The sequence below is a fragment of the Montipora foliosa genome, chromosome 2 (genome assembly GCF_036669935.1).
Source record: "Montipora foliosa isolate CH-2021 chromosome 2, ASM3666993v2, whole genome shotgun sequence".
In the NCBI taxonomy this organism is placed as follows: domain Eukaryota; kingdom Metazoa; phylum Cnidaria; class Anthozoa; order Scleractinia; family Acroporidae; genus Montipora; species Montipora foliosa.
The window spans coordinates 22,793,427-22,808,426 of NC_090870.1; the positions used below are offsets into that span (position 1 = coordinate 22,793,427).

Consider the following 15,000-nt stretch of genomic DNA (forward strand, 5'->3'; position numbering starts at 1 on the left):
AATTTGCCGTTTCTAGTTGTACAAATGAACAATTGAAATATTCTCGAGAGCGTGACAGGGTAGTGGCGTTTTTGATTTTCTTATTCCTTACTTTTTCATTTTGTCTAATTACTAGTTTTAGCGAAGAACCGCGGTTAAGAAAATATGGTAACCCACCGATGCAAGAAATTTTGGTTTTGATTATAACGCCATGGTGCAACCGTCGTCCAAACATTAAATTTTTCATGTTTTTATTGGCGGGAAATTGCATGGCCAGCGTACTGCATTGGACACAGTGTTTTAGTAAAAGAAAAAAATATTTTGAAGACAACAACAACAACAACAACAACAAAAAAACAAAAGTATTTTTGTCATGTGTCGTACAACGAGGAAAGAGAAAAAAAAGTCTGGGTTTTAATTTTCAGGCCCGCTTGCAACTGCGATGGGCCTTTGCCGCTCACCCGGCGTCCATGCCGGTCAAAGACAATAATTGAGTTCGTACCCTGCAAGCCTCTAGTTGATGTGCTTGGAAGCGAGTACAGAGGTTGCAAAACAAAATTTTTCAGTCCGTCGGTACTCAACATTGGCGCCATGTGAAAAAGAGCCTTGAGTATTTATTGGGTGTCACCACTGGCTATACTAAAAGAACACTGTTTTAGATACAGAAGTCAAATGGGCTTAAACAATTTACATGAATGTAATATACCTAGAAGGTCTGCAGCGATGCGTGCATCCGGCAATCGATCTCTTGCTTTCACCTTTGCTTTACTAGCAAGTGTTTTTACAAGTTCAATAACCGACCATTCTCTGTGACTAGCAGGAAGCCATGTACTGAGACAACAGGCTGACAAGGCATTGACCAGTGATAATGAACCTGAAGCACCAGACAAGCAGTTACCTTAGGAAAAAAAAAGAGGAATAGGAGTTAGTTTGGCCTTAAATAAGCGAAGAGTATGCCTTTGCACATTTGCCATTTGATAGTCACCACATGTTTCCATTGGGAAAGAGAAGGATCAAGTTAATGCTGTGGCAGGCTCTACAACAAACTGAAATGAATTTTCAGGAATTTGACGTTCATATGGTTTTTGCTCAAGGCCTGTTGGTCAGGCGACAATTAAACAACAATAAACATGGTAATACAGTACGGATAAGAAAGAACATACCTCCCTTTTCTGCGAGTAAATTCACCAATGTTTGTGTCACAGTAAAACTTGGCAGGCACAATGCATTGTGATCCGACGTAGAAGGAGTTACATCACTCTTGTCTCTTGGGCTCATCTGACCCTGATTCCTAAGTAAGCCTGAATCAGTTCGTAGGGTTTAAGTGGATTCGTTGCATGAATGTGATAAATTAACGATTTCACTCGCAAGGATTCTTAGCAGTAATTGAAGATCTTCCTAGACTTTTGCGATTTTGGAAAACAAAGACCCAGTGCTGTAGGCTTAACTCGAAAGAAAGACGTTATTCAGCAGATGCAAATTATTGCAAAGTAGTAAGCTGACACTTACATTACGGAGACAGTAATGATTGCTACGATTTGTGTTAATGCACACTGCTTTAAGTCCGCATCTGTGTGCCGTAAATCAAAGTCCATAGGATTGTAGCGATTCTCTAAGTTGAAGCACGATATTCTTAATTCTAAAAGTTTTCACCTCCTCCCAATACATCACTTTGCAATTATTGTACCTTAAACTAAATCAGTGGCATAGTTCTGATTCTCTAGTTATCTGTCTGGAAAATAAAATTGGCCACGAAAGTTTCAAAGTTTACATATTTTCCAAATGCAGGAATGATTTTGTGATGACTGTGCGCTTTCAGCTTTTCGCTGAGTGAAATTTCTGAAAGCTAGATACAAGAACCAAATAATTAATTGAGGGCATTACGATATGAACGTACCTGTGGCAGATGCCATCAAATCACTGACACAAAGTTGCAACAAGAGCTGAGCTGAGGACGGTTGACTGTTGATCAGTGACGTCACTGCCTGACCCAAGACCTTGAGCATCGACGAACTGCTACTGATTGCCAATCCATTTGACATAGTCGATTTATGAACAAAAGCTCGTCCGGACGCCACAAGCCGCATCAAGTTAACCAAAAGCTTTACATCTCCAAGGCCCATAACCTCAAGACCACGAGTAATCGCATCTGATGAAAGACCTTTGCAAAGTACAGATAACACCTTCAATACAATTTCTCGCGATAGGTGGATTTGTGTGGCAATGGCAGTTCTTTGCAGTGCTAGCATTCTGTCACGGGCAGAAGTGATCACGGATGCTTGTTCTCCTAACGTTTTCCTTGCTCTCTCAGATGAACAAGGATCCACAGATGTTGTGATGGTGGGGTTGGTAGTATTCGTATTAATGGCGCGTCTGCCTAAAGGGTCATTCACAGCAAATAGGACTGGGTTGGGCACAGGTTTACATTCTGTTAATCCAAGGCAAGCTACTTCATCTGCTGGAATTTCTTGGCTGCTTGACTGTTTGCATTCTTCAAGACTAGTATCATCTAAATTAAAAATAATATCACACGAAGAGGAAAAGCAAAGTTAGAAAATATTTCAAAATCATTTCTTATAAAACAGTAAGGCAAAGGAAATGAACTTGATTTAAGTGTCTAGTCGTTCTAGCGCTCCAGCACTAATCGGGGACACTGTAAACTGAAATTAACAATTAACACAAATCAAGTCAAATGATGGTCTTTGAGGAGAGGGGAAAACCGGAGTACCCAGAGAAAAAAACCTCTCGGTGCAGAGTAGAGAACCAACAAATTCAGCCCACATATGACACCGAGTCTGGGTATCGAACCCAGGCCACATTGGTGGGAGGCGAGTGCTCTCACAACTGCGCCACCCCTGCATCTATCGATACGGAAACTGAAGTCTTCAAAAGATGGGCACAATGACTTACTAGCTTACAATAAATCAAGTCCTGTAAATAATACCTTGCATGATTGTGTCACATGGCCCTAAAAGGTCTGGTGCCTCTAGCAATACTCGAGCATCATTCACTGGTCTGAAATGAATGCAAAATTTGAGCTTCTTATGTTCATGTCAAAAACGAAAATTGCAGGAAATACAAGTGTCTAACTGATTATATCAAGGGGTCCCCCTGATAAGTACTCAATTTGTTGTTCTATCTATGGTGATGGTTCATTCACAGAAATGTGCATTTTTTAAAGGCAAATTAAAAAAAACTCATTCATAATTCATGAGCCTAACAGCCAATCAAAACACCGATAAAACGTCACGTGTATGAGCTTTATATCCTGATAAAACACGCCTCATTAGTATTTTTTATACTGAATAAGACATAGCTTGTGTTTCTTGTATGCCAATATTCACCTCTCACAATTTGAACCATGGTTTTGAGTCCAGAGGGACATACTCTTTGTGGAATGTTTTTCAACTCGCAGCACGTGTTTTATCGGGTCTAAAAACACTCGGCTACGCCTCGTGTTTTTAAACCCCGATAAAACACTGCTGCTCGTTTTTTAAACATTACTTAATGGACCAGTATGGGAGTTCCTTGAATATCCACAGCCATAAAGAAATATGTAGGTATGCCATAATATGTAGGTAAGCCATAACTTTCTTATGTAATCTTTATTCTACAAGGCTAAAAATTCTATAAAAAGTAAAAGGAAAACCGTACGTTTTCGGCGTTAAACCATCTTCAGGGTAGTTTGAACGTCCGCGTGATTGTGTATTTATGTCTATCGGGAAGAGTTTCACTATGTAGCAATGAATTTGTCTAGAGCAGGTTTCCATTGTTGGATCATTATGAACATCATCTTTATTCTTTTGGTCTTGAAGGTTTGTCTTGTGATGTGGTTTTGTCATTATGTGATGAGGTTGTGTCACGAGGTTTACTGGTTACGTGCTGTGTTTCCATCATGATGTGTTGAGGTCTTCTTTCGACGTGCTGAGTTTACATTTTATGCGGTGAGATTAATTAATGATTAATGACTGCCCTTCCCTCAGAAAGCAAGCAATAGTGTTTACTGATCCATTTTATAGTGATGACCTTGTGAAAACAGTTGACACAAGCAGTCTTGACTGTCTATTTTTAACCCTTAGCCCCGGTTCAAACGTCGCATTTCACATGTGCCGAATATAACTCCTATTTTAGTCGACTAAAACAATTAAATGCGGCATTTAATTCAAACGTCGAATTTAACTCTGTTCGCCTTCAATATTCCCAGTCTCCACTCGGACAGGCTGTATCCAAAATGGCAGACAACAGCATGTTTGGTGAAGGTGACGAAAACTCTTTTCGTTTCATTCAGCGTATGTTTAGTAACACCAGAAGACGTAGGTTGATGATGCAATCAACGGTGCAATCAACGGTCAACTCGACTCGCGCCTTTTCATCGTTTCATTGAAGCACGTTTCACCATGTGCCACAGATTTTCCCTCTTTCCACCCAGGAGTGTCCTCTTCAGTTTCAAACACCGAGCACCTCATACAATAATAATTGCTGCTCGTCAAACAAGTATACTTTGTTTTGCAATCAACGGTCAACTCGACTCGCGCCTTTTCATCGTTTCATTGAAGCACGTTTCACCATATGCCACAGATTTTCCCTCTTTCCACCCAGGAGTGTCCTCTTCAGTTTCAAACACCGAGCACCTCATACAATAATAATTGCTGCTCGTCAAACAAGTATACTTTGTTTTTTTTGAAAAGCACGAACTGCACATTCCTGCGCCTCCCGCCATTTTTAAAATTGCTGTTTAGACTCTTCTGCGCATGGCATTTACGGATTATAGTTGCTACATGAATCATAATAATTTATGCATTACATTCGGCACATGTGAAATGCGACGTCTGAATCAAACGTCGAACTTCAGTCGAATATTCGACTGTTTCAGTCGCAGATTCGATTGAAGTCGAATTTAACTCTAAACTGTCGAATTAAATTGATTCGAACGTCGCATTTCACATGCAGTTAACTCTCGAGGTATATTCGGCACATGTGAAATGCGACTTTGAACCGGGCCTTAACCTAAGCAATTACTGTGTATTAACTTACAAATTTGTTCCTTTTAAAGCTGCCAATGTCCTTGCCTCTTCAGCTTTTGCAGCATGTCGATTGTGACAATCAGGACACAAGAGGTAATACGGGTATCCAGTCCCACAAGTCCCACCAAACCAACCATCAGTGTAAACACCATCACTACGGTAACCATGGCGACTACAGTTGCCACCACAACCAGGATGACTGTTTCGCATGTGACGACTCAAATTCTGAACATCGGTTTGACATATATCACATCTTGCTGTTGATACCCGAGATGAATGGCTAGCCAGCTGGAAATTCAAGAATATTTAACAAGAACCTATGTCATTTTTGAGTGATGGTCTAAATCTGTGCTGCTTTCTGTTAAAATTTTTGCAGAAATTAACAAATCGAAATCGATACTTTTATAACTGGATTTGAAACAAAACGTTAAATGCTACAACAAATACGGGACAACCTGCTGACTGCTAGTCTATATAAAACAAAACAGAAGGAAAAAGCCGCATTATTTGGGTAATTATTTAGCTTTGAAGTTTGTACAGAACCAACAAATGTGCTCAATTAGTGCTTCTTGCTTTTATTGCGTTGCCACGTTTCGCTAATAGTCTCACACACCTCAGAGTAAACTTGCAGGAAGTTATTTTAAGTCAAATTCATTAGGAACAAAATAGAGAACGTTTTCATGGGCTGCATAGCTAACACTTTGAAAGGTAATACGAATATCTTACTAAAATTATCATGAATATTTAATTCACCCACACAACAACAACCATAACTATTTGAAAACAACAACCTGCCTCCAAGGCGAGGCTACAATGTTACCATAATCTGGAGTAGATGCAACAGAGAAGTCAAATACCAAGGTAATTGTCTGTTAACAATGATTTCTTGTGCTTTGAATTATTTACCCATGACATTTAATTAGCCACCGAATACTGACCTCTGGAAAAAACAATCCAAGAAGTTCTGAATCAGCTCCTGGTTCAAAATCGCTGTCGTCAAGATCAATATCAACCACTTCAACATCACTCTCTCCTGTTGCTCTTGCTGAGCGAGATGGTCCATTTCCATCTGAAATAAGAAACAAAAAGCGCTTTTAGCCGAACGATTCTGAGCTGTTTCGAAGTGCACCTGTTTGCTAACTTATAGTGAGAGCAGGGTGACGGTAATGAGTCCGATGCCATCGACTTGTCAGCCATGGCGTTGACCAACATTTCACCGACATGTCCGCCAACATATTGGCCGACACCATTGCCATTACCAATTCGAGAATTCGAGAATTCGGTCAACGGACGATGTCCGAACTGATTTTGGAGTTGACCGGCCAACCGTTCGTCTTGCCGGTCATGTTGACCGGTCACATTTGATCGTTTTGAAAATGAAATAAATTAAAATTTCCATGCTGTTCAGTTGTTTCAGTTGTAGAAAGTCGCTGTGTATTGTCATTTGCAGAACTTTGATCTGAAATCCTGGGTGAAGTGCAACAAGAACCGTTGTTGACAATGAGTGCTTTAAATTGCTATAAGCTCTAAGCAACAACTTTTTTGGAAATATATAACGCCAGTTTTGGTTCATGAGCCCCTGTTTTAAGAGTTATTTATTTTTATTATATAATTTGACAGGCCAGAAACGGTACGTGACCGAGCTAAAATGAATTTGGCCGGTCATCGTGTCCGGAGACTCTTCGGAAATTATTTCGAGCCCTGAATACGTCATAAAAAAGACGGGAGAGAAATGAGAAAGCATTACGAGATTAAGAAGAAAAAGGAAAAGACAGTAAAACAGGGCAAGAGAGCAAAGAAACTAAAATGGAAAGCAGGGGGAGAAAAAAACGGAAAGGACACAAAACAGAGCAGAACTGAAGAAAATAGGGAAGAGGAGAACCCTTATTTCCATACTAATAATTATTACCAGTGCCCATATGATGGACAGATGTTACTGCATGTGGTACTACAGGTTCAAAATTATGTGATTCTCTTTCCTCGCAGCTTTCTTCATCATCCTGAAATTAAGGAAACAAACACCTCCTTACTCATTGCTTCTCAAGGCAGCAATTCCCAATACCTAAGCAGTTATCGGAATGTACTGACACTATTTTTTGTTGCAAAAACAAATCTTCCCACATGTAAACGTAAATAGTCAATGGCCTCGATTTTCCGCCTTTTGCTTGAGCTGCACAAGGTATGTTAAAACGTTCAAGTCCACCCACACTCAAATACTTCCCGTTGATAAAATGAATCTTCCACCGTCTAAGCAAATGCGATCTCTTGCAATTTAATGGTAATTTATTAACTTATATTGCACAGCTTCCATGACGAAATGATCAACTGCGCAGTACTAAACTAGAACAAATATTTAGAATTTACAATAACTGTTAAAAAAAAAAACAACCAGTAAGCATCAAACCAATACATTATTCGCATTGACTTTCACCTTACAAGTAAATTTATTTGCTTTTAGTGCAGTTAAAAAACGTTTTATACAAACCCCATCATCAGATACAGGATGCTCTAGTAACCAAGTTACCAAAATGTTAATGCGACGAGCACTGGCAGTCTCTCTAGATCCTGTAGCCATCATGGCTTGAATAACGTGGCGCCTTGAGAAGCCCATCTCTAAAAGAGGTTGGGCATAGCTGGGTAAAGATGACAGAGCAGCTATTTCCCGAAGAGCCCTTGGAAGTGTTACAGGGGGTGATGCTGGGCGAGGGGAATCAATTACTGATGGTTCAGCTGCTGAAGTACTTGCTTCATGAACTGATGTTGGTGTGGACAGTTGTGAAGAAAGCTCCTCCATAAGAGTTTGACTGAACCTCCTTTCTGGAGGATGCTCTTGATCAGGAGCAGGAGCCACATCATCACACTCACTGGTTTGCGTTGGTGGGGGACCCATGGAGGCGGAAGAACTGGACCGACTGCTGTTTGGTGAGTCATTTTCTAAGGGGGTGTAGGTAGGAGAAGGCGGAGTTTTCTCGTCACTTGGAGAGTCTTTACCTCCAGTAGGACTTACAACTCCTACAACTGAAACCAAATTTGTTCAAATATACGACAAAGGATATCACTTTTTAATCTCATTGAAGTCCATTTTGTAAATATGGGGAAAATCCAGACATTACTCCACTAAATAACAAACTGTGAAGGGATCAGGAAACAATAGACCTAATCGGCTAACTCAATGTTGTACCCAATTCAATCCCTTTGGAAATAAAACGTTTTGTTCCACGTATTTCCATATCATTTAAATATGAATGCTATATTATCATGCAAATACAGTACACAAATAATCTTAATCCCGGGAGATTTGAATTGGGTACAACATTGAGTTAGCCGATTAGGTCTATATTGTCAAAGATTTCAGAATTCTTGACACAACTCTACCCTACAATTATAACCTCTCTGAACACTCCACTTAAAAAGCATGGCACACTTGCACACAAAGTGTTAGTTACCCATACTTGGAAGCTATCAATGTGTTGTAGAACATTAAGGTGATGTATAGACAATGTTACAACACTAGTACAAATAGACTTGTGACCCTCAGAATTCAGACCAGGTAGCCGTTTATCAAAAGTTCCAAAAACTTTTCAGGCCCGAAAAGCCACTTCCACTGATTTCACTTGTTTTGATAAGCTGGTCTTTGAACATGTTTTCGAGGTGACAAAAAGCAAAGTAATTATGAGGTTAGATGGCTACAAATCTCTCCATTTATTAAAAAAAAAGAGGGAATGGTAATGCCCGAAGGAGGACTCGAAACGTTCTGGGACTTTCCAGCAACGGGCCCCAGACCACAACACTGGGAAATCCATGTTCTGCTCTTTCCGAATAGTGTTGGGGACTTTCAATGTCTTATGAATAAGGGTTGTGCAACAGAGGGTTGTCCAATACACCGACATAATGAAATTCATTGCACTTCACAATAGACATCACAAAGTGTCCCCCAACCTTAATCCTTAAAAAATATTAACAGTTTTGCGAGACATAAAGAGCGGGACACTTTGTGATGTCTATTGTGACGTACCAGGAATCTCATTACAATCTCATTATGTCGGTGTATCGGACATGTATGGTGCAACAGGGCCTACAGTTAAAAGGCCTTATCCAAGAAGACTTGAAAGTCCAACCATTTGGAGACCTAATTACAAAGGCAACACTTTCTCCTCAGTTATCTAAAGACCATGAGTGTTGGTCTGGTCAGAGTTGAACTCAAGACTTCCAGTAGTCCAGTAGTCTGATTCCCATACAACTGAGCCAATGGGTCCGCCGTCATTCATAATTGATCCATACATTATTAAGGTAACAATTTCATAATGACCATTCTGAAATTTGGATGATGCATACGAATTTCCTCAGTTTGCCTTTTCGCACCTTCCAGTGTAATCCAATGGCTTGCCTATGGCTTATGATTGGAAATACATTTACAAATCTCTGGTTCTTATTTCATACATCTGCTAAGATGTGTCTCCTGGCCACTATACAAGTAGAATGAAATAGTACAACCATTACGATCAGGACATTGATTTGCCAAACAAACTTACCTTCTGACAAACCCTTGATGCTTGCTGTGGATTGTTTGCTAGAATTCAGGGAGGGAAGCTGTTGCATAAGAACACTTTGTGCTCTTTCCAAGTCCATTAAAGTAACCACTCTCCCAAATGGAGACAGTAGTATTGTGTGAGACACCATACTTCTCAGTAATGTCTTCAAACAATGTAATCTTTGCTGAAAGAAATCTTTATCAGCGAGATAGTTTTCAGTGTGCAGATCTGCAGTTAAAGTCTCTAGCATTGCGTTTGACCCAAGAAGAACAGAAAGCGATTTTAAGGCAGACACTTTTAATACTGGGCCAATGAAACATGCGGTACCTGGCTCATTCGTTATCATTGATGTCCCTGAATGGTGGGAAACTACATGCTGAAAAGAATCGTTGCTTCCTTCTCTCTCGGGGACAATGGAACCTTCAAATGACCTTGAGCATTCAGTCTCTTTCTTGTCATCATTTCCTGTCTCAGTTGCTTGGTCTTTGCTTTTCTCAAGCGTTTTCTCATCAGGAGGAATGAAACCCTTCTCTTCTACACTTGAGTCTTTAAAGGAGGAGTCAATGTGAGAAAACAAGCTTTCAGTTGAGACATCGCTGAATGTTTTCTCTGAATCGTCTTGCTTTAAGCCACTTAATACCAATAAATCAAGAAGCAAACCAAATGGAAGGTTGTCAACCAGACTTGCATCAAACTTTGCAGGTTCTAAAGGCTCTAAACTTGAATATAATGTGTCACTGGAAAAAAAAAACAAAAGATCTTTGAAACAATCAGAGGCACGTACTCATGTTAGAAAAAGGGTACAAGTTTGTGCATTTAAAGATTTCATCGACAGATACGTTATGCAACATGATTTGAGACTTCCCATATGAAGATGTGAGGATGAACATCTATCTGGACGACATGTCAAACAAAACAATGCTCACCACCCTGTTGTGAATTGGAGGCAAAAAGCTCCACATCATTGAATTTGACAACACCACCACCAAAAAGTTTATTTGTACCACACGCAAATAAAAATACATGAAATTTAAGTGATAGACTTAAGAAAGGTGCAATGCCCCCTCGAAAATAACTAAGAAGCTAGCTAAGAACGTAGAAAAAAAAAGAACGTAGCTAGGAGGTAGAATGAAGAATTTTATGTATAAAGGAAAACTTTGTTCAGGGAGGCACAAATCTAGGAGACAGGCAAGCACAAGGTAACTAACTGATGTTATCTGTTCAATGAGTATTTGGGAGATAAGGTATCTGTTTTTGGAATCAGTGGAAAAACAACCCGACATAATCAGTGGAAATTATCAAAGAACGATAATCTGTAATCTCTTTTATGTCCACACACTGGACCATCATACCAAAGCAGTTAAACAGCAGCTTATCTCCAATTTGTCAACAGGGCCACATAATGGTTTTCTGCATATATCACAGTGCTTATTTCCCTTAAAGTGGGATCTGATTTTAGCAAAACTTCCATCTTTTGATATTATTAAAGCATTACAGGAAAAGAAATACCTATACAAATTCTCTCCATCATCCCACTGTACTTTGATGCTTTTGTTCCCATGTTTACTGACACCCAACACTGTGCCATGCCTGGATGATAGCTTGTCCACACATCGCCCACCCATGCGCAGTCCAGAATCGATTCCACCAATCAATGCCAATGCAGGCCACACATGATATGAAAATGTGCTGTTGTGAATTGTCAGGTCATTAGATTCCTACAAAAAATAAAACAACTCAAAGAGTTTAGTACAATGAAAGATAACCAATAAGGCAATAAAAAAGGTGCTATTTTCAGACGTAAACCAGTTCGAGAAAAAACACTCAAGCAATGAGTAAAGAAGATCTTTCTCTACAGAGCACACTTTCAGAACTAAAAAACCAGTTGGACAAAACCGCACAGATTTCCAACACAGTGATTACTAATAGCAATCACCATCGTCTTGCATTCCCTTACCTGTACTTTAGCATCATTGCTTTCTGCAGAAACTAATTGCTGGTTTCCTTCTTTCCTTTCATGTTCCTGTTTACATCTGAACTGTGGCAAATTCTTGATGTCTTGAAGACTTGCTATGATTGCACTGGCAATTTGTTTTCTCCAGGCAGGGTACACCGACAGTGTGTGCACCAAGGACAAAGTAGACTCTGCCAACACTGTTCGTATGGGGGCACACACTGGATCTCCTGGAAGAAGATCTTTTGGAGCTCCTTTCACATACACATCTTTAATAGTTACCTAAAATAGTTAAGAAAATTTGGTATTGCTGCAAAAAATCTTGGGGTTTACACTGTAAAATGTACAATATTGTTTCAAGAAGCAACTTTGATCATGACTGATGAACTGCTTATTATTATTCATAATTAATGGTGATTGAACTATTATTACGTCTTCTAAAATGTAGTCTAAACTACATAATAAATGCTCCTGTCCCTGAATTCAGACCAGGTAGCCGTTTATCAAAAGTTCCAAAAACTTTTCAGGCCCGAAAAGCCACTTCCACTGATTTCACTTGTTTTGATAAGCTGGTCTTTGAACATGTTTTCGAGGTGACAAAAAGCAAAGTAATTATGAGGTTAGATGGCTACAAATCTCTCCATTTATTAAAAAAAAAGAGGGAATGGTAATGCCCGAAGGAGGACTCGAAACGTTCTGGGACTTTCCAGCAACGGGCCCCAGACCACAACACTGGGAAATCCATGTTCTGCTCTTTCCGAATAGTGTTGGGGACTTTCAATGTCTTATGAATAAGGGTTGTGCAACAGAGGGTTGTCCAATACACCGACATAATGAAATTCATTGCACTTCACAATAGACATCACAAAGTGTCCCCCAACCTTAATCCTTAAAAAATATTAACAGTTTTGCGAGACATAAAGAGCGGGACACTTTGTGATGTCTATTGTGACGTACCAGGAATCTCATTACAATCTCATTATGTCGGTGTATCGGACATGTATGGTGCAACAGGGCCTACAGTTAAAAGGCCTTATCCAAGAAGACTTGAAAGTCCAACCATTTGGAGACCTAATTACAAAGGCAACACTTTCTCCTCAGTTATCTAATTCATAATTAATGGTGATTGAACTATTATTACGTCTTCTAAAATGTAGTCTAAACTACATAATAAATGCTCCTGTCCCTGATATCAATATTGCTATTAGCGGAGCACCATAGTTAAGAAAATATGGTAACCCATCGATGCGAGAAAATTTGGTTTTGGTAACCGTACCACCGTACGTCCGTCCACCCCTCCATGTATGCCAATGTGACCAGTATCACGTGACCATAACACGGGCTCAGGCTTAGAGCTCATTGAGGAGGCAATACTCCAGTTGACACTGCAAGCAGAGGGGCAATCTGTCTGCGTGAGCACGAGCGATTGAAGATCGCCCAAGCCCATTGCCGACTCCATCCATCCCAAAGGTTCTAGACTCGCACACCTATATATGCCTAGACGCATAAGGAACAACTTGCTATGCGCCAAATTCTCTCCGCTACACATACTTACAACTATCCGTTGGTTAAGAGGCTGGATGATGGATGCAATCAGTACACGGTCAAAGACCCTTTTGAGTTTGTCAACGAAGTACAAAGCCTTGAGATCAACAGAGGTGATAGTCTAGTATCCTACGATGTCACCTAGCTCTTTATTTACCAATGTACCACTACATGAAAACTATCCAGATTTTAGCTGACAAGGCTTCCATGAAGACTGGTTTAACAAGACCCATGAACTGAACCTATGTAGAGATCACCTAATTGAACTACTCAACGTAGCCACTAAGAACCAACTCTTTCAGTTCAATGGAAATCTCTATGAGCAAACAAATAGCGTCGCAATGGGATCTCCTCTTGGTCCTCAGCTCGCCAATATCTTTATGAGCTCCATTGAAGATAAACTTCATCAAGATGGCAAATTGCCCACCTACTATTGCCGATATGTGGATGGGCCGGAATTCTTGTTGACACCCTAAACCATGCACTGCCACCCATCAGCAAAGTTTACTATGGAAGTGGAACGGAATGCCTCGTTTCCTTTCATCGGTGTTGAATTGTTAAACTTAGCCCCCAGAATCAAGACCAAGGTCTACGTAAAACCAACTAATACGGGCCTTTTACTCCACTACCAGAGCCACGTGGATAATCGGTACAAGCGCAGTCTAATTACCACAGATCAAGCTTACTGCATATCTTCCCACTGGTCTTAATTCTCAAAAGAATGTGATCCGCTTGAGACAGTATTCTTAAAGCTTAAGTAACCGAGGCACTTATTCAATCTAGCTGTCAAGCAATTTGTTGATTCCAAGGTAGCAGACCAGCAGCACATTCCATCAACCGACACGACTACACACCCCATCCGAGTTATCATACCATTTAAAGACCAGGGCTGGGTTCCTGAAAGGTGTAATAACTCTATTCCAGGGATAAATGTGCCTTATTCCAGGCACATTTATCCCTGGAATAGGGTTATTACACCTTTCAGGAACCGGCCCCAGGTTTCTGCTAATGTGGTGAAAAAACAACTCACAGATCTCAGCTCAAAAATCAAGACCACAATTCAGCCCCTGTTAATCAGCAGAAAACTCAACGAAGACCTTAAAATTCGAGAAGTCAAGAGAGCCATTGTTAACCAACAATGTTAAGTTTATAAATTTCAATGCAACCTGTGCGATGCAAGATATGTTGGTTGCACTCGCGGCCACCGCCACGAACGCATTGATGGAAACAAACAAAAATCGTCGTCAATTTGTAAAAAATATTTTGACGAACATAACTCGAATGTACCACCTTGTCTTTTAGAACAATTTTTAAAATGAAGCTTAGCAAGTCTAGTGTCTAACAAGAAAACTATGTGGTTTATTTAGGCGCTAGGCATTTCCATCATTGTTATCAATATGGTTTAGTTAATACCTCAATAACTTTAATGTAACTAGCCACACAAATACCTTTTAATGTGATGTAATAAAGAAATGTGAAATAAAGTTGTTTTTGTTGTTGTCTTTACTGTGACAAAATTATTGTTTGTACGATTTTTTTCTGTTTCGTGTTAGTGTTTAGCTGCAATGGTTTCTCTCTTGACGAAGGGTGAATTTGTGAAGAAAATGAGTCACGCTTTTTGAAGCATTATATACTTTATTCCAAAATGGCCGCCACTTAAATATTCTTTTGTTTTCATTCAAATTAGCCTTTGATGCCTCAAAAGAATATTTTATCTTGAACGAGGCAACAAGGACCAATTTGTATGCGCATAAATAAGCGGCCATTTTGGAATAAGGAGTCGAATAAGGTGTATTTTGGTTGCTGCTTGTGACGGGCCAGCGGACACCCTCATAAGAGATCTCAATGTCGTGCAAGCGCAGACAGAATGCCCCTCTGCTCACTCTCAATAGTTTAAAGCATACATCTTTGGTATTGGACATTAATGTTCTGCGATGTTCTGGTCAATTGACACCTGTCAAAACAA

The 15,000-nt window shown here is 39.9% G+C and overlaps 1 protein-coding gene across 1 annotated transcript in view; it reads right to left on the bottom strand.

Annotated features, from left to right (window-relative positions):
* Positions 1-15,000, bottom strand: part of LOC137992689 (probable E3 ubiquitin-protein ligase HERC1) — a 57,800-nt gene that overhangs the window by 36,412 nt on the left and 6,388 nt on the right. The window contains exons 4-14 of the mRNA XM_068838170.1: positions 11,493-11,771; positions 11,045-11,253; positions 9,536-10,272; positions 7,489-8,021; positions 6,913-7,003; positions 5,942-6,072; positions 5,014-5,291; positions 2,924-2,994; positions 1,877-2,488; positions 1,143-1,280; positions 686-877 (exon numbers count right to left, since the gene is read on the bottom strand). Of these exons, the coding sequence (XP_068694271.1) occupies positions 686-877; positions 1,143-1,280; positions 1,877-2,488; positions 2,924-2,994; positions 5,014-5,291; positions 5,942-6,072; positions 6,913-7,003; positions 7,489-8,021; positions 9,536-10,272; positions 11,045-11,253; positions 11,493-11,771 (3,271 nt within the window). The remainder of the gene's footprint in view (positions 1-685; positions 878-1,142; positions 1,281-1,876; positions 2,489-2,923; positions 2,995-5,013; positions 5,292-5,941; positions 6,073-6,912; positions 7,004-7,488; positions 8,022-9,535; positions 10,273-11,044; positions 11,254-11,492; positions 11,772-15,000) is intronic.